Below are 27,910 nucleotides of genomic sequence, written 5' to 3'. Positions count from 1 at the left end.
AAAACAAAACACATTCTGAAAAAACAAAGCACTATTTTGGGAAAAAACACTAAACAACAAACTAGAATTAATACTTAAAAAAAAGAAAAAAAATAATAATTAAACATTTTATAGACTTCAAATCTATGATAAAAGTTGGTTTGGTTTATAGGGGGAAAAAAAGTTAAATCTTGTTGACTAGTGTAATCAAGCACGAGCTACATCGATAAGTGGAAAAACATCGATAGTAGCCGACGATTGCTATAATCGATACTATTGCTGGTACTATCGCTGGCTCTGTAGCTATATTGGGTGTTTATTGTACAAACAAGGCGGAAAAAATGTTTTGAGAAACACAGGCACAGAGACGGCCATGCAATTTATTTTCGATCGGTGCTCGCGTCCGGTTAATCTCGTTCGGTGCCACACAGAGTGCTAAATTCGTTGTACACACATTTATTCCACATAAAAAACTCTGGAAGGATACAAATTAGAGGAAAGCAGACACAGAGTTGAGTAGTGAACCCAACACACGCACACGCGAACGCACACGAACACAAACACTACCACGAACACTAACAGAAGCACGCACACACACGCGCTTCAGGAGCGAGACAAACGTTTAAAGGATAAAAGAACAGGAAAGAGGAAGTGGGCGTGACATACGCCGGAGGCTTGTCGTCAGCTCCTTCCTCCCTCCTTTTACCCACCAACCCACTACTGCTGCTCCTAGATATAACGAGAGGTCAGAGGAAGTGGGCGAGACATAGGACAGAGCAGAGGCAGAGAGCACTCCCTGTACCTTTGCCTCTTTTGGACCCAAGGCTGCATCCAGCGACGACTGACTTCTGCTGGGCCATGTCCAAAGTGCTCAGCCCACAGAAGCGGCAAACAGCAGTCCGTTGCGTCGGCATGGCCATGGGCATGAGCGTGGGCACTGCGGTGGCGGCCGGAGGCCTGGACGAGGACCTGGAATTCAATAGCAGCAGCTCGATCATCGATTTCCTGGCCAAAGAGCAGGACTGCGGTGTTGACGCCGACCCGGAGAGCATCTTTCAGGAAGTGAGCCGTCTCTCCGACAACACCGACACCCGCTCTGTGGACGAGCTCCTGCAGGAGGCGGAGCGCCTCATCCAGCAGCAACTGCGCCTGGGCGGCCTCTCCACGGATACGGTTCGAAGCAGGCTGAATGCTCACGTGAGTGGCGCTGCCGACGATGGCGGAGGTGGCGACAGCGAGTGCAATGGCGATGCGGGCCAGGGGAAGGACAGGGCAAAGTCCCAGAACCAAACCCCAAGCCATACACCCTCGTCCTCGCCACAGTCTTCACCGCACAGCAGCATCCGGCTGAACACTCGCTTTACGCACCGCATTGAGCATTCTCCTCCCAAGCCGGGCGGACCTGTTAGGGCTCTGCCTGTAAGCAGCCATTCCAGGCCCAAATCAAAGTCATCAGCATCCTCAACGCCGGCCCAGACGCCCCACGAGCTGAACGGCACCTTGGACAGCCAGTGCGGAGGCGAAGGATTTGCCGCCTTCGTTGACAATCTGCCTTCGGAGTCGGTCATCTCGGAAGAGTCCACGCCCAAGGACATGCACAACACCACTGCGGCGCTCGCTCAGCTTCAGTCACAGCTGGACAACACCGACGATGATGAGGACACGGTAAGTGGATATCTAAGTTTTGTATGTATATTTTCGGGTTCTGGGAAGGTTTGTTGGAAATTTCCGCTCATTTCGGGAGTTCCTATCTCTCCTTTCTTCATGGGGATTCTGTTTTGGGTACATCTTACTAGTTAGAAGTGGCTTCAGCCGTTGGTATGCTCTTCGCGGGTAGGTTTCCTGAGACTTCTATCTGATCTTCTATCTGCTATCTATCTGAGCAGCTCCTTCTGACAGAATTCCTGCCGTATAAGTCCCATTTCCAGTGGGTTCTCATATCGGGTGAAGCTACAAGCCCTCGGGCTTGATAAGTGATCGATTGATAGGGAACCAACAATGAACGAATCGTGGAATTAGTTCTGTTCCGTTTTCTATGAATAAATAGCTTTGATTTTTTTATTTCCTGCCACACAGGATGAAGGACACGCACGCACACAGGTACACACTCACACTCACACAAACATAAATAATTAATCATCAATCACTGGACACAATTCACACCCATTCAGACAGACACCCATTCCGGGAAAGGACAAGAGGCGCAGAGATTATCCGATGGCCTGGGCCACCGTCTCGGCCACGGTCCAGCCCTCGAGGGCCGTGTCCTTGATGAACTTGGGGGGCAGCACGAAGCCGTAGGTGCCGCGATCGCGCAACTCCACGGTGTACACGTACTTGACACCGAGGGCCGCCCGACTCCAATCATCGGAGCCGCCGCCGGCAATGCCCAGCACCTCGTGGGTGACCGCTGATTGATATGTGCTACCGGTTTTCTGGGAAATACGCTGGACGGCCGTATTGCCGACCCGCTGCAGCACGCTGGCATCCTTCACCTTGACGGCCTTGTACGCCCATGGATAGACGATCATCTGTCCGTAGCTGTGGTAGGTTAGATACGCCTCCAGGTTGTACTTGCGCTTGGCCAGGAACTCGGCCACGACCTTCGTCTCCGCCTCCGAGGCGGGGCTCGAGCCGCGGTACGTGTCGCTGCAGGGATTCGTCGAAGAGCCGTAGCCTGCCCATCCAATGTCAAAGTTGCGATTGAGGTCGACGCCCAAGCAGTTGGAGCGTCGTGAGGGCGACCGATTCTTGCGCCACAGGCGGTTGGTGGTGCGCGAGTACTCGTAGCCATCGGGATTCATCACGGGCATGATGTACCATGTGAGGCCACGAATGTGAGCCGGCTGGTTCTCCCAGTTGGACATAAGCTGGTACAGGATGAATGTCACCGTCGCCGGGCTGATCCACTCGCGGGCGTGGATGCCGCCGTCTATCCAGATCTTCTTGTACTCGCGTGGATTCTCTGAGATTCTGAAGCACAGAAAGTGAAGCATACTTGTAGGCATATTGTTGGAGAAAGCGGCGAACCCCTAAACGGAGGATGCACCTACCTTAGGACCTTCAGGTCGCGACCCTCAGCCGTCTGGCCGATCGTATAAAGACGGACAATGTTAGGGAACTTGCTGCGGATCTCCCTCATGAAGGCATAGATGGTCTCCAGATCGTGGTAGTCCTTCCAGTGCATGCTGCTCCTCGCGGCCTTCTCTGCGGGTTGAGGATTCGAATAAAACATCTCGTTCCTCTCTCTCCACCTCTCCACCTCTTCACTTGAACTTACTTGATCTCTGGCCTTGTTCCGGGGCGGTGGCATTGATCCCATCCAGATGCTCCTCGTCGATCAGTGCCTGGACATTCTCGGACAGCACTTGTGCATCCAGGCGCTGAGCATCGAGGAAGGAACGCGCCGCCTTCAGCTGCTCCTTGCCTATGGATATGTCCAAAAACTTTGAGTTCTCCTTCCAGATGTTGCCCCCGAACTTCTGCTCGAGCACCTGTCCCACGGGCACTTGGCGCTGCATCGCCTCCGATATGTTGTATATCCTCCACAGCTGCGCCTCGTCATACCTCTGGGGTATTTCATTCACGTCCAGCGCCATCGCCATCGCTTGCGTATTGTTCATAATCTGGCCACTTGCCAGGGCTGATGTTATGGCTGCTGTTGCTATCAGCTGCAGCAGCAGCAGTAGTGGGGCTGGCGCGGGGCGTGGCAGCGTCATGGCAGCGTCCCTATCAGTCGTAAGAGCTGGGAAAACAAACAGAGTGTTATCAGTTCAACTCTCTGTCTGGGACTGGGTAGGTGATGCGATGAGAAGCCTGTCCTAAGTAATTGCGTTTCCTTTTAGCTGATTCTGCCTACAGTGGTGCCCATTCGATTGAAATTGCTTCCAGTGCAACCCAAGGAAAGCGATGCTCAAAGGCAGGATGGTGCCTTATATTTAAGAGTACACTCTTACAACCGCTTCTATTTTATCCGAAATGGTGATTATTCGAACCAATCTTTCTTTAAGCTAAACGAGAAACTATTTGCGAATGGTTCTGCCAGCGCTGGAAATTCTTGTTCGCGTTGAAACACCCAAGAGTATGACTGTTTTGATTAGAACTTGGCCTGTGCAGGGGAAAATTTGAATTAAGAAGTGAAACTTGCGATAATCGAAATTTGAATGGAACCAATCGAACCCCCGTCCGAATGAGGGCTTTGGAACCAACTGCAGAAATTACTTATGTATGTATAAAAAAAATAAAAAAAGGCACTGTCTCTTTGCGCTTAAATTGAGTGTGTAAAGGTCGTCTAATTGTCGCACAAAAACAAAATATATTTCCGTTCCATTGTCAACGACATCAGCTATCGTACATATATGTACAAATGTCTGTATGGTACATTTGTATGTATGTATACTGTGTTGTATTTGGGTCTAACTGTTTTTCAGTCGTGCTTGTTTCAAGTAATTATAGATAGTGGATCATTTTGTGGCCCATTTTCGATTTTACAATTACGAAAAGTTGCCCTGAGAATTGCTGGAGCTTGAAGATCTGCCAGACACGGTCACAGTCCCCGCAATGTTCCCAATGTCGGATGTTTGCCCAAGTTCATTGCCGAAATTTGCATTTAGCTTTTATGGATTCCACTGACGTTCGATTGTTGGGTTCCGCTGTGGCCTGGGCTTCGACTTGGGATTGGTGATTGGGGATTCGTGTTCGGAATGGTTCTGTTCCTCTTTGAATGTGATTTGAATGCACAACAGCCCGCTCCACACGCTATTGGTTGGGCGAATGGAATGGCGCATCAGTCGGGGAGCATACAGCCAGTGAGCTCGACCCTGATCTAGATCCAGGAATGGAAAACTATCAGCAGCCGATCTCCGAACCTTTTTTTCACGTAATTGTGCTAATTTCCCTGTCCCGTATATGGTTTTTTTAGTTTGTTTTTTATAGATGCGTATTTGTTTATCTGTGTTTATTTTCCTTTTTTTATTGCCATGCAGAAAGTGGCACTTCGGAGCACGGGGTCTCCGAGAACAGGTTCTCTCGGACCAACTTAGCACACTAGTCGGCTTCGGACTCAGTTTCGGAGTAGGTTTCGGCGACGGCGTCGGACGAGGTTTCGGATGAGGTTGTAATTGCCTCGACCTTCGTTCTACCACACAGAGACCGCTTTATGCTGCCCCAGTCCCAGACACTGTGCCAGAGCCAAAACGCTTGACCTGGTCCTGCACTTTCCTCGAGCGGCCAACAAAAGGAAAAACCGAAAAATTGAAACTCGTTTCGGGAGGTAAACCTGTTTTGGCTGTCGGATCCCTTCCCACTCCCACTGCTACTGCCACTGCCACTGCCACTCCCACCCCCATTCCCGTTACATACAAATTCGCTTCCTCATCCGATCACACTTCCTATCTGCCACCGATCCCTGCCGCCTACCTGCCGCCCCCACGCACGAGCGAATTTCATTTGATTTGTAGCTTACTATTTGTTGTTGCTCTTCCAGGGGGGATATGCACTTTCGGTGCTGTTGCTTTTGCCGGCTGGACTCTGGGAGAGAGCGAAAGAGAGTGTGCTTTGCGTGCGTACGTACGTGCCTGCGTGCGTGCGTGCCTACTTTTGTGCGTGCTGCCGTGCGTGCGCTTGCGTGTTGAAGAGAGCGCTGTGTAACGGGATGACAGGCTGACACCAGACTAAATGCTGCGTTTGTATGCGCTTCAATTTTTATATTGGCGCTCTGCCAGAGATCAGTGCGGGGGGAAAACAAAACAACGAAAAAAAACAAAAAACAAAAAAATACAAAAAACAAAAAAAAAAAAACAAAAAACGCCAAAACCGAGAATTACTACAGCAGCGAAAAACCGAAACACACACACACAAGCAAGCAAAACAAGCAAATCTGTTGTAAAAATTGCGCTGAACGACAACCGATCTTGGAGCGATCGTCGCGTACTGAATGGGACGACAGTCGCAGCAGCAGCAGCACCAGCAGCAGCAGCAGCACTAGCAGCAGCGGCTGCGCTTTACAGGCAGGTGAGCGCAGAAGCGCCGGCGTCGTCAGCGCCAGCGTCAACAGCGGCAGCGAGAGAGTCACACACTTACGCATAAAATGAACATCTATCTCTGTCTGGCCTGCATGGTGGGATAGTGGAATGTGGTGGCTACGCTGTGTCTGTGTATGGGAAGAGAGAGAGAGAGAGAGAGAGAGAATCCAAGCCCGAGTCAGAGTGCAGAGTGCCCACGCCCACGCTGCAGTACATCTCTGCCAGACTGAAGGGTGAAGTGCATTAACAGCCGGCGGGCGACATTGACATTTGGTGCCGTCTTCCGCACACATAAAGAAAAAATGCATCGATGCGGAGCTGCCAACTTGCCGATGAATTGCCAAGACCTTCCCGGATCGATGTGATTCAGAGGAAAAATCCAGTCATTAATCTCTGATTCGGGGAAATTTACCTCCAGGCTCGCCTCCCCATATGTGTTGATGTTTGACGAGTGGCTAATGATTGCCCATTCACTAAAGAATGCATGAGGTCAGAATGCTGTGTGACGCTTATCGCTCTTCTCAAAGGTTTCTCCGCGGGATTAAGGAACTTCCCATTCTTCCCTCTCTCTCTCTCACTCCTTCACGATGTGCGATTGAGCTGACTTTTCGGTTTGCGTTTACAAACATTACAAGCGTAAAGACGTACACAGCCAAACGTTGAGTGTGCTGCTGTAAATTTGATTTAATTTATTTACCTCTGAGAATCGCTGAACGCATCGCAGTTTTTATACGCGGTACTCGGATGAACACAAGGGTATGCTAAGTCCCTGCAAATGGGAAAATTTTTCGCCCCAACCTTCCGATGACCCCATAACAACTGTTTCTCAACCCACATTTATAGGATCAGGTCTTCGATTTTAGTATATCCGGACTGGGGGAGTAAAAATACAAAAGTAATGGCCAATGCCCTTGGTCTCAGATTCGATTAACTCTAACAGCTCTGTACCATCTTTAGGTCTTAAGATGTACCCTTTTTAAGAGCCTGATGGTCTCCGACTAAGTGCCGGGTATCTCATTGTCGAGGCGGCTCTGGACTGTCACGTTCTGTCTTGCTGTTGTTGTGTGGAAGGCAGCGCTGCTCAATTGTCACACACACACACACGCACAAACCTACTGTATCAGTGCATGTGTGTGTGTGTGCTGTATGACGGGGCAATTTTTGACCCACTTGGCGAGATTTTACTTTCTTTCGCCTTTGATGTGGATGATGATGATCAGGCTGGGGCACCTTCTCCATGACCACCAACACCAACACCAACACCACCTCCCAGTCCCCCCCCTCTACTACTCCCCCACTTGAGTCTTTAGCCTGGGGGCACTGTCGTTATTTATTGTTTTTTTATTTTATTTTTAATTTTTTGTTGGTCAGATTTTCACTTTTAACCCTTTTTTGAGAATGGGCGCCACAATGGAAGATTTTTTTCGGTGCACCACTTCTTTTGTGCCTTGGTTTGGATCGTTGATTGCCAGATACAGTCTGCACCCCATATGACACACATTCTTTTGTGACTCGGACTTTCTTCTACTTCTCCAGTTCTTCTCTGAATGTCGGTACAGTGTGTAAACGCTATGAATGACACATGTATGTACTATGTATTCTTAGCTAATAGCTATTGCCATGGCTATGGCCGTACGCCTCTTCCACTGCTTCTTCTTCTCGGGCCATGTTTCTGGTTTCGCGTGTAAATCACTTTCTTCGCGGGTCTTCGGAGCTTTGAAGCCGCTCGCTCGCCCGCGGGGCCTTTCGCTCCCGCTGCCGCTCAGCTCCCCATAATTTCTATATGCATGCATAAATATACAAAATCAAATATGCAGCAAAATGATGAAAACAAAAACCGAAACAACAAGAAAAACCAAATAAAGTTGAGCTTACAGGTTTTTATAACGCGATTGAAAGTGAAAGTTTCTCCTCTGTAGCTCTGTCTCTCTCTCTCTCGCGCTCTTTGATAGCTTTCTATTGGTGTGTTTGATGAACATTCTTGTTCGCCATTTGGCTCGTTTACATAACGCCAACCGTTAATGGGGGCCTCAATATGCGCGATTGCGAAATCCTAATCAGACCCCGAGCCATAAACCATGGCCTGTGACCCGGGGTCGCCCTCTGGCTCCGACTCCGACACAGCTTTCCATGCTCCACGGCAGTACCGGGACTGTCCAGCGGCCCATCGAGAACGCTTCAAGTCGGAGCTTGTTTTAGCACAGTTGCAGAAACTGTTCTATGGCTAAAGCTTTGATTTGTACGATCCGCCCCAAAGTAGGCAACGGTTTCTCTGAACTTTTTGTCTGGCATTAAATGTTTCGATGCTCATTTCTCTGCACTTTAAGCTCAGAAGTGGATTGCGTATACATACATTTCTAATGAATTCAGAACGGCTCTACTCTATTCCGCTACAGTCTCTCTGATATGTATTGCATCTAATACATTTCTTTTAATTTTTAAACGAATATATACAAATGTACTTCCACGGATACGTCCACAGAGACCAAAATATTAAAAGTAAAACTCGTATTCATACCATTTTGTACCGATATTAATTTTCTAAATTTACTGAAAAATTTCATTTTCATTTACCTTGATGTGAAAACCTATTAAAAATCAACAAAGTTAATTTTCTTTGGTAAGTTTTGGAATTTTCAATATGTACGTACTATGTGTTTATATTTCCCACAAAGTCACTCCTCCTTAACTTTAAAATATCTTAAAACTTCTCAGGAAAGTGGTCAGTTCTTGGCTAATGTTGTATATTTTGTACTTTCAATAACCCAAGAAATGTTTGTCCCGCGCATCGTGTCCCCAGCGAATATGCTTACCATTAAATTAAAACGAGGGGGAACGTTGTGAGTTGCTGCGGACACCGCAACTCTACATTTATACCCGATACTTAGTCAGTATGGCTCTCCTCCGGCAGACGCCGCTAATATTGAACGACACGACAAAGAGTGCGTGCGAGAGAGACAGAAAATCAGTCTGAGCGTGACGTCGGGCGCTGCGTAGCCACTGCAAATTGATTTGTTCCTTTTGGCTACAAAAATGATCCGATCTGATCCAGATTCAGCAATCTGATAGATATGGTCATTATCTCTGATTCTGCGTTTTTAGTTTTCTCGAATCTGCAATATTGTGGATGCAACAGATTTTCGTCCTTTGTGGGGGCGGAAGGGGGTGGGGCGAAATTTTGAGATATACGTGGCGAAATTGTGACATAAAACGGTTAAGGTCCGATATCACAGGAGTGTGGATACCAAATTTGGTTGCTCTAGCTCTTATAGGTTCTGAGATCCTTGAACTCATATTTTGCAATTGGCAAAACCGACCATGACACCTATGTGTTAGAGAGAGACAGAGCGAGAAAGAATGAAATTGTTTTCTTGATTCTGACTATAATAATTATACGATCTGGTTCAGATTTTGCACTCTAGAAGATATAGTCATCCTCTACGATTCTGCGTTTTTAGCTTTCTCGTATCGTCGAAATTGTGGATGCCACAGATGTTCGCCCCAATACTCATTTTGAGTATCGGGTATAAAAATAGTTGAAGTAGTTTTTGGGTGATATCAGAATCGTTTTAGGAGACATTAATGACAAACATTTTTACAAAAATTAAGCATTGAAATCACGCTGAAATCGGCGTTTAAGAGTTTGGACGCAAAAAGTACTTCGATATCATGGTCAAGGATCAGTTTCAGTCAATACATATTATTGAAGAAAGGCATACATCAATATATATAGGTTTCACTAAGCCTTATGTTTATGCTATTGGTCAGTGGAAATAATTCAGTGGGTCCCTTTCTCAATTTGTTCTCTTATTTTCGACCGCGAGGATCGTGCAAGATGTGTCTGCCCCAACGACCTAGTTCAGATCTATTGTGGCATTCAGTTTGATAGATGGCAGAGTATTGGTCTCACTTCTATAATGCTAGGCCCCCCCCATCCCTAAAAGGGTTCGTCGTAGCTCATGATCGACACTTGATCATACTACTCTAAACATTATAAATTTAATTGTCGCAATGCCTCAGAGTTAACTACTAAAGATTGTAGTTTTGGATGGAGTTTGATTAATATTGATTGATTTCTATTAAAAACCGATAATAAATTACTACAGGTAAGGGGGAAGACGGGGAGCTGCTCACTGCAGCTGCTGGGCGATGGTGCGCAGGAAGTCGTAGACCTCCTCGCCGGACTCCACAATGTAGTGGGGCGGCATGAGGTAGCCGTAGCGGCCCTGATCCTTGAGGAACACGTTGTACACGAACTGCGGCTCGATGCGGTCCTGCACCCAGTCTGCGGAGTTGCCCGGACGGGCTAGCTTCTGGCGGTAGCTGGTGCCCGTGGAGTACTCGGCCTGGTTGAGGCGCCGCAAGTTGAGCACCGCCTGACGGGCCGTTTGTTTCAGCAGGCGCTGATTCTCCGTCACGTAGTCGGCATCGCCCCAGGGATAGGTCACGGTCTGGCCATAGCCACCCAGAGAGACGTAGCCCCCCAGATAGTCGCGCATCCCCAGCAGGAAACTGCGCAAAGCACGCGTCTCTGGCTCGGAGAAGCCCGAGGCTCCTCTGTATAGATTCTTGCAGGGATTGCTGGTGGATCCAGCCGCACCCCAGCCGTGCTCGAAGTTGCGGTCCAAATTGACGCCGTAGCAGCCGCTGGCGCTGTCATAGCCCCGATTCTTCGTCCACAGGCGGTCCGTCTGCCGGGAGTACTGGTAGCCGTCGGGATTGGCCAGCGGCAGGAAGTACCAGTCGATGCGGCGCATCAACTTCTCCAGCTTGCCGTGCTCCCAGAGGTGGGTGAGCTTGGATATGGCATAGGTGAGGGCAGCGGGACTGAGCCAGTCCCGGGCCTGCAGACCCGCGTCCACAAAGATGGCCCAGTTCTGAGGATTGCCATTCGACACTCTAGGAAAGGAAAGGAAAGGAAAGGAAAGCAATACCAGATGTGAGAACTATTCCACTAAATGATAGGTATATGGCACTATATATTGATATAGATTCAGAACACTGCCCCATCGTGCAGATCGGTGGAGATCTAAATGGTCAGTAATTGAATTGATTTTGTGTTTGATTGATAGAGTATGAATATATTTCGGTTTGTCTTTCAATGGATAGCATCCACTGATTATATACTTCTGATTGGGTCGGCAGATCGGCAGCAGGGGAAGATCGGTGCCATGCGAGCACTGTACCCACCTGATTACTTCCAGTGGGCGCTTATTGCGGGTCACACCAATCTGAACGATCTCCACCAGCTCCGAGTGGGCTTCGAGCTGCGCTTGGAGGAACTGCTGGATGTCGCCGTGGTCGTGGTAGCGCCGCCAGGTCATCAGCATGCCCTCGCGCTCGAGCCAGGGCCGCGACTGATTTTGCTGGCCATCGAGCAGACCCTCCAGCGAAGGCACCTCTGCGTAGGTCTCGTCGATGGCCGCCTCCATGTCGTCGATCATGACGTTGTAGCTGAAGCTGAGCTTCTGCATGAACTGGCGGGCAGCCGCCACGTTTTTCTGCTCGATGACTATGTCGATGCCGTCCTGGTTAATGTTCCACACCTCGCTGCCTGCAAGGGAGATCACAAAGAAGACACTTGAATCCGGATAGTCAGTTGGAGGGTTGGGGGGCAGGGATCGGGGATCGGGGAGCTACCAAAGTGCCGCCAGAAGGCTCGAAGCTGCGGCTGGCTCAGCCGTGTCTCGTGCAGCTTCCACAGCTGGTGTCCGTAGTAGCGCTGGACGGAGGAGCTGTTCCTGTACCGGCGATTGATCTGGTAGGAGGAGCTCGGCGATAGGAAGTCGAATCGCCTCAGATCCATCGGCGACAGCCACTGCAGACTTTCGAATGTGGTCTCGTACAGATCGCTGCCATTGAGAGACCACAAGGCCAGCGGCAGTTCGGACAGCCCCGAGAGATCCGGCACGGAGACACTCCGCCAAAGCACCAGCTGGCCGAGGCTGGCGTGGACGTGGACATTGACTAGGGCCACTACAGTGAGCACTTTCAGCAGAATCGTCATCGCTTCAAGCCACACTTCAAGCTCCACTGCCGAAATCAGAACTGAACTCAGCCCCGAAAGAGGGTCGCGTTCTGGGGTCTCGGATAGCGGTTTCTTTAAGAAATCCATTCTCATGGATTTATGCTAAATTTATGCGTGACCTGACCTGCCCTGACCTCTCCCTCTTCCGAAATACCCTTTCCCCAAGGCATTTTCTGTTCGCTCCGATGCTCTCAGACTCTCGAGACGTAAAAGATGATATGATCGTAGATCTACTGGCGATCGGGGCTTGGAATACCTATGGGAGGCCAATAGGGTATCCACGATTCGATTCCAGCATTCGATCGTGCTCTCTTATTGATTTCTGACGGCGCGCCGGCGGCTTGACAATTTCTCTTCTCTTGTTTGGCTCCGATGGATCGCAGAGCCCTCGGTGAGGGAATCGATTTATAATTGGACCCGCCCTGGAAAGCCTGGGATGATTGGGAAGAGGAAGTGGCCCTTCCTGGGTGTTCGTTCACTCACCAAACTTCTCCACCACCTCGTTGAACTCCGCGTCTGGGGATCGGTGCTGCTCCTCTTCATCTTCCATGCTCCCCTCTGCTCGGGTGGCATTGAAGTTGAGTTTCCAGAGCTGCCAGCCGCGGTAGGTCACATGGTTGGCATCCAGCTCGCTGCGCAGCTCCGACCTACGGCCGCCCGGCCTGGCCGGATCAGTGACGTCCAGGGGTCGCAGATAGTGCAGAAGTTGGCCCACGCCCCCTCCGAAGAAGGGAAGGCGGAGTCGCAATCGATTGTCGGTGCGGGCCAGGTCGTAGCTCTCGCGCAAAGCCTGGACCGGGCTCAGTTCGAGCAGCCGCAGCAGCATACACGCCCCTGCCACCAAAGCCCATGGGTAGAGGTGCATGATTCTCTATCTCTACTCTGGAGCAGATCTTGTGGTTCGTAGTTCTTGGAGCGGATGGGGTGTGTGCCTGTGCTCGGTTGTGTGCGTTCGATTTGGCAGTTGAATTGGCTTTAATGTGTTCGATTTGTTGGCGAGCGTCAGCCTCCGTCCAGCTCCGACTAACGGCTTCTCTGCGATCTAAATTCTCTGTTATCTGTTCTCTCTTCCCCCTTTCCCGTTTCCCTGGTGCGTTCTCTGTTCCCCAATTAAGGCCATCCATCGGATTTGCATAGAACGATCCATGGAATTGGGCGATTTTGATGCTTTCGATTCGGCTTAATTCTGTTTGAAGTTTGACTTTTACTTTGGGCTGTGCTACTGCAAAACTGTTATACATATGTGGGTATTTACATCGTGGCGAGAGGAGGCAAGAAAGTTGTGAATATTGGTATGGGAAAATTGTTATATGGGTGCTCTCCGTACACAAGCATATACATATACATAAACATGTCCATATACTGGTATATATGGTTGTGTGGTACGCTTTAATACTGTTATATTATTCCTGTATTCTCTGATACAGGTTTTCAGTATACTCTTATAGCTGTATCTATTGCATATACTCCTATTTTGAAGCTTGAGTATCACATCTGTACGACCTCATACATTATTAATTATTCATATTCTTGGTCTACTACTGAATAGAACTCCAGTCCTATGGAATGAACTTGTAACTCGAACTTTAATCGAATTAAAGCGATCTTAGGTGATACAAAAATCTCTTTCATACTAACGAAATGAAGAAGAATGAAGGAAAAAGAAATGGATAAATTGGGCATAGCCCAATCCCTCGTTCTCACTCATTTAGTGCGTGCCTCTTCGTGTAAATGTTGTGCGAACGACATTCACTCATTCACTCAAAACTCTATCCGACGTAGCATTCCATTTCATCCCATTCATTCGTTGATTCGAATACTATGCTATAAGACACTTGTTGTTTCTTTCATTTCTTTTAATAAACATTTCTCAGTCTACTTCGATGAGTTTTTTTGTGTTTGTTTGTTTGTTCAATTTTTCTAGTTACAAGTAGAATAAATTATTAAATAAATAAATAGTTTTCATATAAATATAAAAAAAAAAGGAAACCCTAGGGTTGAAAAAACAAAAACAAAAACATTTTTGCATTGAACTAGGTCCGGGCACACTTAGTGCCGGGAGAATGCATCCTAGTGGCGGCGTCGACTGGTGCCGCTGCTGCTCCTGGCCACCGCCTTGCCCCGCCCCTGGGCTATGGCGCGGGCGACGGTGTCGGCGAAGGTGTAGCCATCCTTGCCGTTGTACTGGATGAAGCGGGCGGGCAGGACGAAGCCGTAGCGGCCGGTGTCGCCCATCTCGATGGTGTATGCGTACTTGATGCCGGCGATGCCCTTGGCCCAGTCATCGGAGCCACCGGCGGCCGGATAGAGGGTGGTGGCCGAAGAGCCCACCGTATACTTGACGCCCGTTGACTTGGTTATGCTCTACAGAAAGCAGAGAGCAGAGAGCAGGGAGATAGTGTTAGTTAGGGTGCCAATAATCATCCAGGAATTTGAGAATCTCTTACCGTGCCCGCCTGGCGCGCCACGCGATCGAGATCGGCTCGGTCCTGGGTCAGCTGGTAGTCGTATCCCCACGGGTAGAGGATGTACTGTCCGTAGCTGTGGAACGAGAGGTAGGCCTGGAAGGTCTCGCGGGGGAAGCCGCTGATGAACTTGGAGATGTAGAAGGTCTCCGGCTCGGAGAAGGCCTTGCTGCCGCGATACGTCTGCGAGCAGGGGCTGGCCGAGGTGCCCTTTCCGCCCCACTTGTAGCCAAAGTTTCGGTTGAGGTCGACACCGGGGCACTGGCGGCCGTGGGCACGCATGTTCTTGCGCCACAGCCGGTCGGTGGTGTGCGAGTACTCGTAGCCGTCGGGATTGGCCACCGGATGGATGTACCAGTTGATGCTGCGCATGTGCTCGGGCAGATCCTCCCAGCCCTCCGCCAGCTGGTTGGCAATAAAGGTCACTGTGGCGGGGCTGATCCACTCCCTGGCGTGCATGCCTCCGTCGATCCAGACGCCGGGGTTGCGAGCATTTCCATTGGATATCCTGTTATGGAATTGTTTTCAATATCAATATCGATCTCGATCGTGTTCATTTATGGCCTCTTGCCCGCAACTTACTTGAGTATCTTCAAGGGTCGCTTCTCCACGGAGTAGCCGATGATCTCAGTGGAGCAGATGTCCGGGTAGGTCTTCGCCATGTAGTCGATGAAGCCGTGTATGTCCTCCAGGCGATGGTAGGCCTGCCACGTCAGGCGGTGTCCTGTGTGATTGAGAGTGGGGACTCTTAGCAACTTGGTTCATTCAACTTGGGGTCTAACAAACTCCGAACCCTGAGCCTCGAACCCTGAGGCCCAAGCAACCCCCAGCTCTAATCCGATCCTGACCTTTCGACTTGTTCTTTCCGCTTCTCGTCTTTAGACGAACAGAGTGGCTATCGTATCGATTAAACAACTGCCGCTCTTGCCCTGCTCCTGAGCCTTCTCCTTTTTTGGTTTCGATGCGTGCCCTGGCACAGGGCACAGGGCACACGGCACGTGGAACGTGGCATGTTCCGGCCTATGGCCCATGGCTTCTATGGGTTCCTATGGCAAGCCCTTCTCAGTAAGTCTCAATCCAGCCCGAGGACGCCGGGTCCTGCCACTTTTCGCTTGATGACTTTTCACACGCCCTGCCCATTAAATGCTCGTTTGTGGCGACACCTAGTCCTGGTGTCATGCCACCCCTGTGTGGCCATAGACAGAGGACAGAGCCACCCCCTTGCAGCACCTTTGCAGCACCTTTGCAGCACCTTTGCAGCGCCTTGAACCACCTGTCACTCACCCTTGCGGTTCTGGAGTTCGGCTATCTTCTCCGCCGGGGGATTCTCGACCTCGATGACGTGCTGCAGGTTGTCGATTAGCACGATCCGGGACAGATTGGCGGCACGGATATGGCGCTCGGCGGCGGCCAGAACCTGGGGCTTCAGCAGGTAGTCGACCTCCTGCTTCACCTCCTTCCACAGCTGCCCATCTGGATACAGGATACAGGATGGAGTGGGGGATTAGTGTGACATCCTCTCTGGGCTTGGACCCGTCCAAGAAATACTTACCATATTTGGATTGGAGCTCGTCTGCCAGTCGCTTGTCCTTGTCCGTCTGCACCACAATGCGCCACACCTGGGCGCCATCGTAGCGTCGCAGATGGGCATTGAAGGGGCTTTCCTCCGGCTCCTCCGTCGTGGGCAGATCCGCCTGCTGCTGGAGCAGGAACGAGGCATTCACATAGTTCAGAACACTGTCGGCCACTTGGGGGGGCATCTGTGCCGGCTCAGGCTCGGCTTGGGGCTGTGGCAGGACCATGGGAATGATCGTGGTCAGCATGGATGGCTCCGCAGTCAGCTCTGGCTGGGTCTCCACCACAGCCGCAGCCACGGGCTCTGCTTCGGCCTCGACTTCAGCAGGCTTCTGTTCCACCAGGACCTCCTTTTCGGCTTCAGCTTCATCTTCGAGGGGTGCCTGCTGGACTTCCATCTCAGCCTCAGTCTCAGCCTCAGTTTCAGGTACAACTTCTGGCTTTGATTCCACTACAGGCTCTGGCTGGGCTGCCTCTGGCTCCACCTTGTTGTTCACTTCGGCGTCGTTCTGGACTTCTTCCTTATCAGCCGCTGGCCTGGAATCAACTTCGTCTGTGGCCGCCTCGGGTTGCGGTTCCTTCTCCTCGACAGTGTCCACAGTCTCCACAGTCTCTGGCTGTTTCTTCTCTTCCGCGACTGCCTCGACGGCCTCGACGGCCTCGACTGCCGCCTGTGGCTGCTCAGTCTCGGCCTCAACTTCAGCTGGAACTACATCTGAAGACTGGGACATCTCTTCTGGTTCATCTGCCAGGATCTGGATCTGTTCGGCTTCCTGCTCTGCTTCCTTTACCTCCTCAGGCTGGACTGCTGCCTGAGTGAAAGACTCCTCGCTGATTGGTGCGGCTTCAGTGGCTGGGGACCGGTCCTCCTCGACTGCCACTGGGTCACTGGATGTGCCCGTGGCCACCTCTGGCTCTGGTGGTGATTCCTTCTGCGGCTCATGCTGCTCCTCCTCCTCTGTCTGCTTGTCTTCTGTTGCTTCTGCGATCTCCTCGGGCACGAGGTGGTCCATCGCAGCAGTGAGGCCTTCCTCGATGCCTTCGACCATACTGTCCATCAGGGATGCTTCTGTGGTGTCCACCTCGTTCTCACTGGGCTTCTGCTCCTCTGGCTCTACGTGGAACTCCACTTGGGGCGCCACTTGGGCCTCCGACTCAGCTTGAGCTTCAGGCACAGAAATCTTTTCCTCCTGCTCTGGCTCTAACTCCGGCTGAGATTCTGGGTGCTGTACGGCATCCTCCTGAGGCTGCTGCTGTTCTGGCAGGGACTCTTGTTCCTCCTGGGGCTTCTGCTGCTGCTGCTGCTGCTGCTCTGGCTCCTCCTGTGCTTGGACGGAGGCTGCTTCAGGATCCGCAGACTGCTCGACTTCCTTTTCCACTTCCTCAACGGCCTCGGCAATGATGTCTGCAGCACTCTCTGTGGCTGGACTGGACTCATCCTCAGGGCTTGCAGCTGGCTCATCGTTAGAAGGCACGCCCTCCTCCTCGTTCTCGTTCTCCTTCTCCTTTTCCTCCTCCGTCTCTTCGAGGGGAGCTGCCACTGGAGCCGCCTCTGTGGCTGTCTCCACGGCCTGCTCGGCGTTCTCCAGCTGAGCCTCCTGGCTGCCGGGCTGCTTCTGACTGGTGGCGACTGTGCCCTCAACCGAATGCTCCACCACATGCTCTTTAATCATCTCGGGCTGGATATGGACCTCTGCCTGGGACTCGGGCGCTGCTTCTGCCTCGGCTTCGGCTTCAGCTTCAGCCTCGGCCACGGTGATGTCGCTAGGAAGCTCCACGAGCTGCATGGCCGGGGTGTCGTCGCTCTCCAGCATGAGCATGTCCGAGCTTCCCGGAAGATCGGCGTCCGCATCGGGATCGGCATCGGCATCGGCTTCGGACCCGCTCTCGATCGTATTGCGATCCGCTGCTCCCAGCTGGCTGGCCACCGACTCCGGAACCAGCATGTACATGTCCGAATCGCCACTGGCCGAGGCCAGGGAGGCCAGCTTCATGTCATCCACCAACAGATCGTTCTGTGGCTGCGTCTCCGATTGTGGTTGCATCTCGTTGGCCGGGGCAGGGGCAGGGGCTGGCAGCTCGTTCCGTTCGAGGGCCAGGCGATCCAGCGACATGCCCGCCGCCTGCATGGCCAGCAGGGAGCCAGCTAACGTGAGCAAGAGAATGGGACCGGGACTGGGACCGGGACCGGGACCAGTCCTTGAGGCACTACGCGATCTCCCGTTGTACATCTTTGCGAGATCTGACACTAAACCGTAATGAGACATGTCCCATTCGTGGAGTGTCGCTTTTATACCACCGCTGGGAAAGTATTGCCATTTCATTTTCGATATTTCTCTCAGCTGCCGCTGCCGCAGCCGCAGCCGCAGCCGCTACCGCTGTCAGCGGCCAGGCCAGCCAGCTGCTGCGTCGACATCAGCGTCGGCAGCAGCGGCAACAGCGGCAACAGCGGCAGCAGCGCCAGCGTCACTTACAGTGGGCTACCATAAAGCTGTTGTCCGTGTGTGCATGTGTATGTGTGGGGGGGGCAATCGTGTTATGTATGTAAATGCGGCATGGCACACTCGTCTCGTTCCACCCCGCTCCCCACCTATCTGCTGTGCTCTGCAGCTGCTCTCTTCCTTGTGGAGAGTAGAGTCCCCTGCTTATCGGCTGCACGAATCTCCAGCCCCATATTGTCTTGATCTTTTATGTTAATCCCCCATCCGATAGCAGGCAAATGTCGCCAACGCCAACGACAACGAAAACGACAACGAAAACGACAATGACAATCGGCATAACCATCGCCATCGCCATCGCCACGGCCTCCCGCTCTCGCTTTCTTTCGGGTCTCGAACTGGGTTTGGGACTTAGGCTGCACACAAAAATACCAAAATAACAAAATGAATTATCAAATTACCAGAGAAAAGATTATATTTCGATTATTTTATTTAAACTTTCTTAATCAATCGAATCCGAATGCAAGCCACTCAATGCCCACAAACACAAAGATCAAACTAGATATAATTAAAATAGGTAATTATGGATGTATAGGACATTGGCAAATATTTCAATCGAAAGAACCTTCCTTCCTTTCTACTGAAACAGATGAAATATGGATCCTATCTGGGATCTGAATACGGGAAACGTTCTGTTCTGGCTCCTTTCGGTGTGCAATTTACTGGGGCAAAATGGAAACCTTTCATTGCTTTTCTTTACCAGTTTAATGAACATTTATGCCAAGTATCTGCTTAAATGCTGTCATCTGTCATAATTATCGATTGCTCGACTTTCTATGTGCACAGGCCCCCCCCCCCACCCTCTTGCCGTTACTCTCCTCTTATCATTCTGAATCTCCCTCTCCCACTCCATCGCCATCTTCAACTGAATCTGAATCTGAATCAGCCTCAATTTATAATCGATGTCAATTGGCAATTGCGTGTTAACTGCTTTGTTGATTGTAACTGGAATTGTTACTGGAATTGGGTAGACACTGGCAGTGGAGTGCAGCAGGACGGGCGCACCCAAAGGTACGCATCCATAATGATAATGATATGCGTATGGTACATGTTCTGGATTGATTCCCGATCATTCATCTTTGGATGCGGACTCGGTGCGGCTTGGACAGTCATTGTCTGTTGTGTTGGCGCGCTCAAAAAGTTTCCAATTTGTGCTCATTGACATGATTTCTGAATAAACACAAACACACACATACATACATATTGTATATTGTACATATAATAAATGCTCCACATCAGAGGCCACATCTTATGGCTGTTGCTGTTGCTGTTGCTGTTGCTGTTGGCTGGTGTTACCCACGCTCCTCGGCTCCTCTGCTCCTCTACTCCTCTACTCCTCTACTCCTCTGCTGTCTAATCAACCGCACCTCGTTCCGCGCGCAAACAATTGGCGCCGTTTCAATTGCTGCTTGGTGCTGGTGCTGTTGCTGGTGCTGTTGCCGCTCCTTTCACTTTATAAGTAGAGTTTATCAAATGACAATTGAGGAAGAGCGAGAGTTCAAGTAATTGCAAAGCGGCAACACACAGACATACACAACAACAGCTGGAATTACCTGGGTCAAGTAGTGAAATTGTCCTTAATACGAGTACTACTCGTACAGTCGGCAAGCCAGCCGCCTGTCGAATACTCAGTGGGTCTATGCGCACCTATGCGCAATCCAGGTCTTCTCTTCAATCTGAAGAACATATAAGATTATAGGCTATTTCATAGCCAAAAAATGTGGATACTATTTGGACTATGATCCTTAATTTTCATCCTTCCGTTCATCCACAACAACAACAACAAAAACCCTTATCACCGCAACTCGAGTCGAGCATCAATGTGCCGCATTATTTGGGGCAAGGACGTGCCCAAGGCGAGTCGAGGCGATGTCTATCGGCTCTTCGTTCATCAATCGATCATCGAGATCATTTCCCAGGTCATGGGGTGGGGTGGGGATATGTTTTCGTGATCATAAATGGTCTCCTCGTATGGCAAGTGGTAATTAATCAGCCTTCATGGGTATGTGACTCGTATGTAATAATTCCGAGTCTCTTTGTGTCCTTAAAATCGTTCAGAGACTTGGATGGCATAGAAGCAGGCAGGATCAGAATCAGGATCAACAGGCAGAAATATTCTGTAATTCACCTTAATTAGATCCCAATCGTGCATCCAATTAAAAGACGGGATCTAAATACGTCAGAGTGTCCCATTATTTGGCCACTTTTGTACATTCTTAGGGTCAGGAATTCTCTCTTTCTCTTTCATTGCGCTTTTCCACTGTTCAGCGCTGAAGGAGTTGTATTTTTGAATGATCGACGATTGTGGGATCACCCAGAAATGAGCCAGAACCGATTCGAAGACATAGCTTCGACATATTTATGTATTTCAAGTGAGTTTTAGAGTGGAAAGTGGCAGCGCAAAGCCACAAAAATACTCCTACAAAACTATGAATGAAGTGAATGGGCGGGCGGTAAAAAAACAAAGCGCTTGTAGTTTTAGCTTGTAGCTCGAAGCTTGAAGCTCTAAGCAGTTGGTGTCGCGGGCGGTGTGCGATGCTTTTCAGGTAGAATCCCAGTCACGGCGTGATGAAAGCGAGAGTGGGCAGCTGTGAGGCATCAGCAACAGGGGCATCAGGGGCAACAGGGGCAACAGCGGCAGCGGCAAAGCAATTGCTTGGAGTAATGTCTGTCAATCGGCAGGCGGCAGGTAAGCGCCGAAAAAAATACAACTTAAAAAACCGATGCACACATCGACGTACACCGAGAAACACAGTCCGGACGGACAATGAACGATGGCAGAGGCAGTGCCTCTAACTTTCTTTCTTCTTCAATATTTTGCTGCTTTTGTTAGGTGCATTGTTGTTGTTGTTGTTGCGCTGCTGCTGCTGCTGCTGCTGCTGTTGCTGCTGCACGCCCACATCATCACAATTATCTTCTTTTACCCTTGCCGCCGGCCAGTTGACAGTCGATAACATTTGACGAGGGTTGCGGCCAGTGGGCACAGTGGGCCACAGCCACTGATCAGTGGCCGAGAGCTGCTTACGAGAGCAAGTCTGGCAAATATTATGATCCATATTGCGAATATGATATATGCAAACCCTTGCCCTCAAGTCTGGTTCACGAGGTCGATCGTCGGTGTACAGAATTGCTCCATCTAGATCCTCACACCACCATGGTGTGGAGGTGGAGTTCGGTGCTGCCTGGTCCGTGTAGATTCGCGGCCATTTCAGAGCGATTATTACCTATTGACGGGATGTTTCATCCCAATCCAGCTTATCGAGGTGGTCCAGGCCACTCTGCTAATGTTCACGTAACTAGTCCCAGGTGCTCTGTACATAAATAGCATCAAATATAGGATGAGAACGATGGAGGAAGAGCGCATTTTTTCATAGTTTTGCTCCACTGTGCAACGGGACACGGAGTTGTCATTGTATTGTGGGTTTATTGTGCTGGCGACTGGTTTCGTTTTTTTTCCCCCCGACTTCGTTGCCTTGGGGTTTGGGTTTGCCTGTCGCGGGAGAGGATGGTTGGGTGCGAGGGCGAGGGCGATAGATAGACAGCAGGAGAAAGAGAAAGACAACGAGTGAGTAGTTGCACATGCAGAGAAAGAAGAAACACCGAAGCAACGATGACAAGTATTAACGATTCTCCGACGCACCCGTCGATCAATAGCCATTTTTGGGCATTCCGTTTCTCGTTACTCGTTACTCGCCCACTTTCTCGTGCCCGCCCAAAACTTACGATCTGTTTGCCATCTTCCCCTTGCAGATGGAGGAGATGACCGAGGCTGGGGAGGATTCGGCGCCACGGCGCAACTCCACGCCCTCTTGGGCGGCGGCGGCAGTGCCAGCGAGGATCACTACCAGCCAGAGCCACACCCACATATATAGCCAGCCCATCCGGCCCATGGCCAGCTACAGCGAGAAGGCGGTGGGCAGCTCGCCCAAGCACCTGGTGAGCACCTTGACCTCGCCCATTGAGCAGATCGCCTGCAGTGTGTCGCGGGAGCATGCCCTCAAGCACGAGATCGAGCAGCTGCAGGAGCAGCTGAAGGACACCGAGGAGCGCCTGGCCTCGGTGCGCCTTCAGAGTGACTCGCTGTCGCAGACGCAGCGAGCGCTGCGGGACCACAACGGGCGCCTGCAGGAGGAGTCCGAGATGCTCAAGCTGGACGTGCAGCACCTGAACGAGTGCGCTGGGGTGCTCAGGTCGGAGCTGCAGGCGGCGCGCCGGGACCGGAGCGAGGCACTGCAGCTGCAGCGTTCGCTGCGGGCGGAGCTGGAGGAGGCGCAGCAGGAGCGTCGGCGAGCAGGCGAAAGCAAGGAGAAGGACGCCCGCGTCATACAGGATCTCCAGCGACAGTGCCGCGAGATGGAGCGCATCCTCATGCGCAAGCACCCGGACTCCGTTTCTGCCCTGATAGGTGGGTTTTTCGGGTCTTCCCCTCCACGGCTGACTGTAACTTAATATCCCTTCCGTTTCCGTTTAGTGGCCTCCAAGAGTTCGGGACTCTGCTCGCTCAATGACCAGGAAAATGTGAACAGCCGCAAGCTGCTGGAGCAGCGCATCGCCCAGCTGGAGTCGGATGCCAAGGAGCAGGACCGCAAGGCCCAGCAGATCCTGGCCAACGTCCAGGCCCGCTTCAACTCGGTCCAGTCCAAGTACGAGACGCACATTGCCGACCTGGAGACGCAGGTCCTGAGGTGAGCTTCAGTTTATCGGCACAACCAGTTCCCCTCGATGCCTAATCCTCGCTGTGGTTCCCTCTCTCTCTCGCTCTCTCTCTTTCTCAGCCTGCAGGAGATCAACACGAAGCTGAACGAGCAGATCGAGTCGCAGGTGCGCACCTTGGACCGGTATATGCAAAAACGAGCGGACAGGTTCTACAACAACTGCACTCAGACGGAGGCAGAGGCCGATGGCCTCACCACTGCCGCCACTGCTGTCACCACGGCCACAGGGACCCAGACCCAGACCTCAAACGGGACCCGCGACCACAGCACCAACACCATTGGCTGCCCATCGCCGGCGCTCCTGTGCCAGCAGCAGCACCACCTACACGTGCAGCAGCAGCAGCACTCGGCCAGCAGCAGCACCAGCAGCACGGCCAACTCCACGCCAAATACATCGCGACCCAACTCCAAACAGAGCGGCGCCAGCTCCACTACCCAGCGGCGGCCTGTTGCTGCTAGCCAGCAGATGCCCGTGTCCAAGCTCCCGATCTCGCAGTCCGACTCCACGCTATCCGTGCTCAGTCACAGCCACAGCCACAGCCACAGCCATGGCATGGGACCGGGGCTGGCCAGCAAGGAAGAGTCGCAGCTTCTCAGCTCCGTGCGTGGCATGCGGGTCGACCTGGCCATCAAGAACAAGGCCATGCAGCGGCTCACTCGGGAGCTAGATGACTGCAAGAAGACCATACGGAAGCTGCAGCGGGACCGGGAGACCAGCAATCCAGGTAATTCAAATTATCTGCCTCAACCCCCTTCCTCATCCTCCCTCTGGCCTGTTTCTGTCCTGTCTCTGTCTCTGTTTCTGTTTCTGCATGCGCGAGTCTGTGCTACCCCAATCCCCGCCCCCAATTTGGATGTGTTTGCTTGTGTTTGTGTCACTCGGTCGGCGATGGATGGCCGGTAATTTATGGACTTTCTCTGCTCGGCCGGCACGTACACTCGAATCGACTCGACTCCACTCCCGCTCCAGCCCAGCCAGAGTGCAGAGACGACAAATAAATTGCTGGAATAAATCATTGTATGGCTGTCGACTCTGTCGGCCTTTTGACCACTTTTTGCACTCGTTTCAAACGGCAATTGCAGCCAGCGAGCGACCGACAGCCAGCTGTAAGCCAAGCTAAGCTGCGCGAGCGTTAAGCGGCCAATGGCCAAGACCAAACACGTTTGCTAGCCGGCTAGCAGTCTCAGTCTCAGTCTCAGTCCCAGTCCCAGTCCCACTCCCAGGCGATAGAGCTGGCTGTGGCTGTGGCAGTGGGAAACCTCAAACCAATCGCAGAGAGCGGACCGGACCGCATCTCGGGCACTTGGTTATGTCACCCGCTGCTTGTTGTCGCTTGTTGTTTACATTTGCTTGATTTGGTTTTGAATTTGAATTTGATTTGTTGTTGCTGTTGCTGTTGCTGTTTGAAAAAGAAAATTCGAAAGCGAAAGTCAAAGTCAAAGACGCTGTTTGGGTTTCGGGTCGGTGGACGATGCCGCTGACTGGGGATCGTCTTGGATCGGTTCGGATCGGGTCTGTCCCCTGGTCTGTTGGCATGCGCACAAGTTTTATAATTTCATGACATGCTGGTCGCTGGTCGGTGGTCGCTCTGCTGGTGTGGTGCTGCCACAGAGAGGCTCGCATACCCTCGATGTATCAGGCGATTGCAAGTTTGATCAGTTCGTGATCACTGATCAGCAGCAGCATTGCACTAATTTAGGTAGTCAGGTGTTGGTAAGACAAAGTCTCGTCGTGGAATCTCCCATAGAAAATATAATAAAATAAATAATAAATATAGATCAAATCAAATAAATCATAATCATAATACGCCATATTTAGGGACCCCACAGCCATAAAAAATATAGTTATCTCTGTGTTAAGAGATAAATAACAAAACGAATGATTGCATCAAATTTTCAAATTAAATCAGAATTGGAAAGGGGCTGTCTTTCAGGAGACTCTTAGGTTTGTTTGATCTGCACAATATCAATAGGGTATAGCAGGCGTCGGCTTCCCCAGGCTGTCCTTTCTTTCTTGTTATTATTATTATTATTTTTTTTTTTAAGTGCGGCTTGTGGCTAATTAATGAGCCGTCGCTTTGTCAAATTTGTTTTGTTAATAATTGTAAATGCCAAAAGCGGACAACAGCAACAACAGCAACCACAGCAACAGCTGCAACCACAGCAACAGCAGTCGCATAAATAGCATAATCAGCGTGGCCACGATACAAAATGTTTTAATTTCGTACGCGCGTGTAAAAATGCAAATCGCTCTTCATTTCGTTTGGCTTTTGACTGCCGCGATTATGCAATCCATTTGTGAAAACTTCCAATCCAATTCAAAACGGAAACCACACAGCCCAATCTGGGCGGGCTCAATGAACCTTGGTACTTGCATAAGCTGGTGGGGCGGGGATTCACCCAATTGCCAGAATTCTTGAACAATTAAGTCTGAATTGCGGATCTATTGCGGATAGTTTCAATCTTTCAACTCTTATCCTATCTGTTGTTGGTCCTTAAACTCTGAACTCTTCTTTTATCCATATGATTTTGACTCTTTCCCACATACTGATCGCTAATGTATTCATCCGCAGGCACCAAGTTGGATCTGAAGTCCCAGGCCAGTGGCAGCAGCACTGGTGCCTCAGGACAGCGGCGTTCCAGTGGCTTCGATCACTATCCCGATCACGTTCCGGCTGCCCCTGAAAGTCAGGCCCTAAAGGAGGCCCAAAACAAATACCGTCTGCTGGAGGCTGATTACAAGACGCTCCACGATAAGCGACTCCAAGATGTAAGACCCACATAAATATTTACCCTTCATCTAATCCTCAAACTGATCTGTTCTAGTTGAAGACCCTCCAGAGTGCTCATGAGAGGGAGTTGGCCACCTGCAATGAGACCGTGCGAATCCTCAAGCAGCGCCTGAACGAGCGGGAGGAGGCCTTTGCCACCCAGAAACGGCGGAAGATGCCCGTCGACTACTATGCGCTCAAGGCCAAGGTATACCCAACAGATACCATCTTAGCCCGAACCCAGAATCAAAACCAGAAACAGACCCAAATCCAAGACCAAACCCAGAAAGATAATCAAGACAAGCCTCCCATACGAACCCAGACAAACAGTCAAACAAAATTTCGTGAGATTCAAGACCACATCGAGGTTTGATTGATACTTTCAACTTTAAATCACTCTCTATCAACTAATTTGGATCTGTGTTAACGTGGGTGTGTGTTTTTTACAGGTGTCGCTGTTGGAGCGCCGGCACTCGGAGCGGGAGGAACGACTGCACATGCTGGTGGAGGCGCTCAGCAAGGGACGGCTCAACGGGGCGCTCGAGGATCTAATGCAGGATAACAATAACAAATAGATATTAGATGTAGCCTCTCGTTTTGGGAATCAATGTGAAACTAAATTTTTAATAATCTCAAGCCAATCTATATGAGATAGGTTGAAGGATATGAAAGGAACGTTTTTATTTAGAGAGATAAATAATTAGCTATTTGCCATGTTCAATGAGTCGTCCGACAAGCCAGCCAATTTGTCCAGAGTCCGTCTAAAACAAAAATATAGGATTACAATCAACAACCATTTTAGCCAGAATGGGTGGAGGGACGGGGCTTAGGGGGACCAGGCCCAGAACTGGGGATAGATTGCAGCTGAAAACGATCTTTAACTGATGATTCAATCAACTCGAATTGAATGGAACCAAGTTCTTCTGGAATTCAGAGCCCAACTGATCAAAATCTTGGACTAAATTAAGTGTGTTCAAAACAGAAAACAATAAAGCATAATGATAAATGATAAATGATCAGCTAGCCAACAGTTTATATAGATTTAAGAAATTCCCATAACCTGGAAAACCCTTCCAGCAGCTGCAATCTAGCGCAGATATTTACACGTGTAATATCTGTCTAGGCCCCTGTCCTCTTTCTTCAGAGGATTTCAAAGAGAATAAAAGATCTTTAACATATAAATTATTGTATTGCAGTTCTTAGAGCAGACAAGAATAGTAATTTTAAATGTCAGTGTTTGAAAGTAGAAATTGAATTGTTCAAAGGAATACACACACACACACGCACTCACACGCCATAAGAAGGAAAGAGACAGGCACAGAGACGCATGAAAAAGAAAGAGGCAACCAGTTGGTCCATAAAAGAGACCGACAGCGTGGCTCATGAAATGAACAGTGCAGAGAGATGCGCCGCGAATGTTGTACTAGCATAAGAACCAAATTATTGTACATAGAATACTCGCACCGAAATGGAAGCGATCGAAATTTGAATATTATATATTTGATTTGTATACCAAAGAAAAGAGTGGGGGACTAAGACAGTGAAACAACATTTACAACAACGTTTTACCAATGTGCAACAGTCGATTTTTTTTGTACCTAACCCAATTATTGTGTTTTTAAGGAACTTCTAGAGTTATTCATAGAGAACTTTGAAAAAGTTGATAAAAATGAAGCAGAACTAGAACCCAAGGACACAAGAAAACAATCCCCAGGAAAAGTCGAGCCAGTACTCGAAAAAGAAAAACGAAAAAACCCATAAGTAGAAATACCAAAAAAATAAAAATACAAATTCACAGTATTCCGAAATACAGCAATTGAAAAAGCCAAAGATGTGTTTTCTCTTCTCTCGCTTCT

At 50.3% G+C, this 27,910-nt stretch overlaps 4 protein-coding genes across 6 annotated transcripts; 1 reads left to right on the top strand and 3 right to left on the bottom strand.

The window, feature by feature from the left end:
• Positions 1-276: 276 nt before the first annotated feature.
• On the top strand, positions 277-27,549 carry LOC108160267 (centrosomal protein of 162 kDa). 2 transcript variants are annotated; one of them, XM_017294154.2, is made up of 7 exons: positions 277-1,644; positions 22,319-22,973; positions 23,040-23,253; positions 23,344-24,008; positions 25,857-26,053; positions 26,110-26,262; positions 26,504-27,549. In XM_017294154.2, exons 1-7 carry the CDS (start codon positions 838-840, stop codon positions 26,627-26,629), a joined length of 2,817 nt encoding a protein of 938 aa, XP_017149643.1. In that variant the 5' UTR covers positions 277-837; the 3' UTR covers positions 26,630-27,549. The 2 variants fall into 2 exon arrangements, with proteins under 2 accessions (XP_017149643.1, XP_017149634.1); XM_017294145.2 differs by having other exon boundaries at positions 26,110-26,421.
• On the bottom strand, positions 1,995-5,900 carry LOC108160280 (carboxypeptidase B). 2 transcript variants are annotated; one of them, XM_017294175.2, is made up of 4 exons: positions 5,444-5,900; positions 3,260-3,724; positions 3,033-3,186; positions 1,995-2,952 (listed from the first exon to the last, which is right to left on the bottom strand). In XM_017294175.2, exons 2-4 carry the CDS (start codon positions 3,696-3,698, stop codon positions 2,190-2,192), a joined length of 1,356 nt encoding a protein of 451 aa, XP_017149664.1. In that variant the 5' UTR covers positions 3,699-3,724; positions 5,444-5,900; the 3' UTR covers positions 1,995-2,189. The 2 variants fall into 2 exon arrangements, with proteins under 2 accessions (XP_017149664.1, XP_017149655.1); XM_017294166.2 differs by lacking the exon at positions 5,444-5,900 and adding an exon at positions 4,613-4,786.
• LOC108164704 (zinc carboxypeptidase A 1) lies at positions 10,118-12,924 on the bottom strand. The gene is made up of 4 exons (XM_017300974.2): positions 12,514-12,924; positions 11,643-11,990; positions 11,193-11,556; positions 10,118-10,901 (listed from the first exon to the last, which is right to left on the bottom strand). The coding sequence occupies exons 1-4, from the start codon at positions 12,893-12,895 to the stop codon at positions 10,133-10,135; spliced, it is 1,863 nt and encodes a 620-aa protein (XP_017156463.1). The 5' UTR covers positions 12,896-12,924; the 3' UTR covers positions 10,118-10,132.
• On the bottom strand, positions 14,019-18,352 carry LOC108160260 (histone acetyltransferase KAT6A). The gene is made up of 5 exons (XM_017294132.2): positions 16,048-18,352; positions 15,780-15,968; positions 15,078-15,219; positions 14,478-15,003; positions 14,019-14,394 (listed from the first exon to the last, which is right to left on the bottom strand). Exons 1-5 carry the CDS (start codon positions 18,335-18,337, stop codon positions 14,101-14,103), a joined length of 3,441 nt encoding a protein of 1,146 aa, XP_017149621.1. The 5' UTR covers positions 18,338-18,352; the 3' UTR covers positions 14,019-14,100.
• Positions 27,550-27,910: the final 361 nt, after the last annotated feature.

Source organism: Drosophila miranda, chromosome XL (genome assembly GCF_003369915.1).
Source record: "Drosophila miranda strain MSH22 chromosome XL, D.miranda_PacBio2.1, whole genome shotgun sequence".
Lineage (NCBI taxonomy): Eukaryota > Metazoa > Arthropoda > Insecta > Diptera > Drosophilidae > Drosophila > Drosophila miranda.
This window is presented reverse-complemented; position numbering and strand designations above follow the sequence as displayed.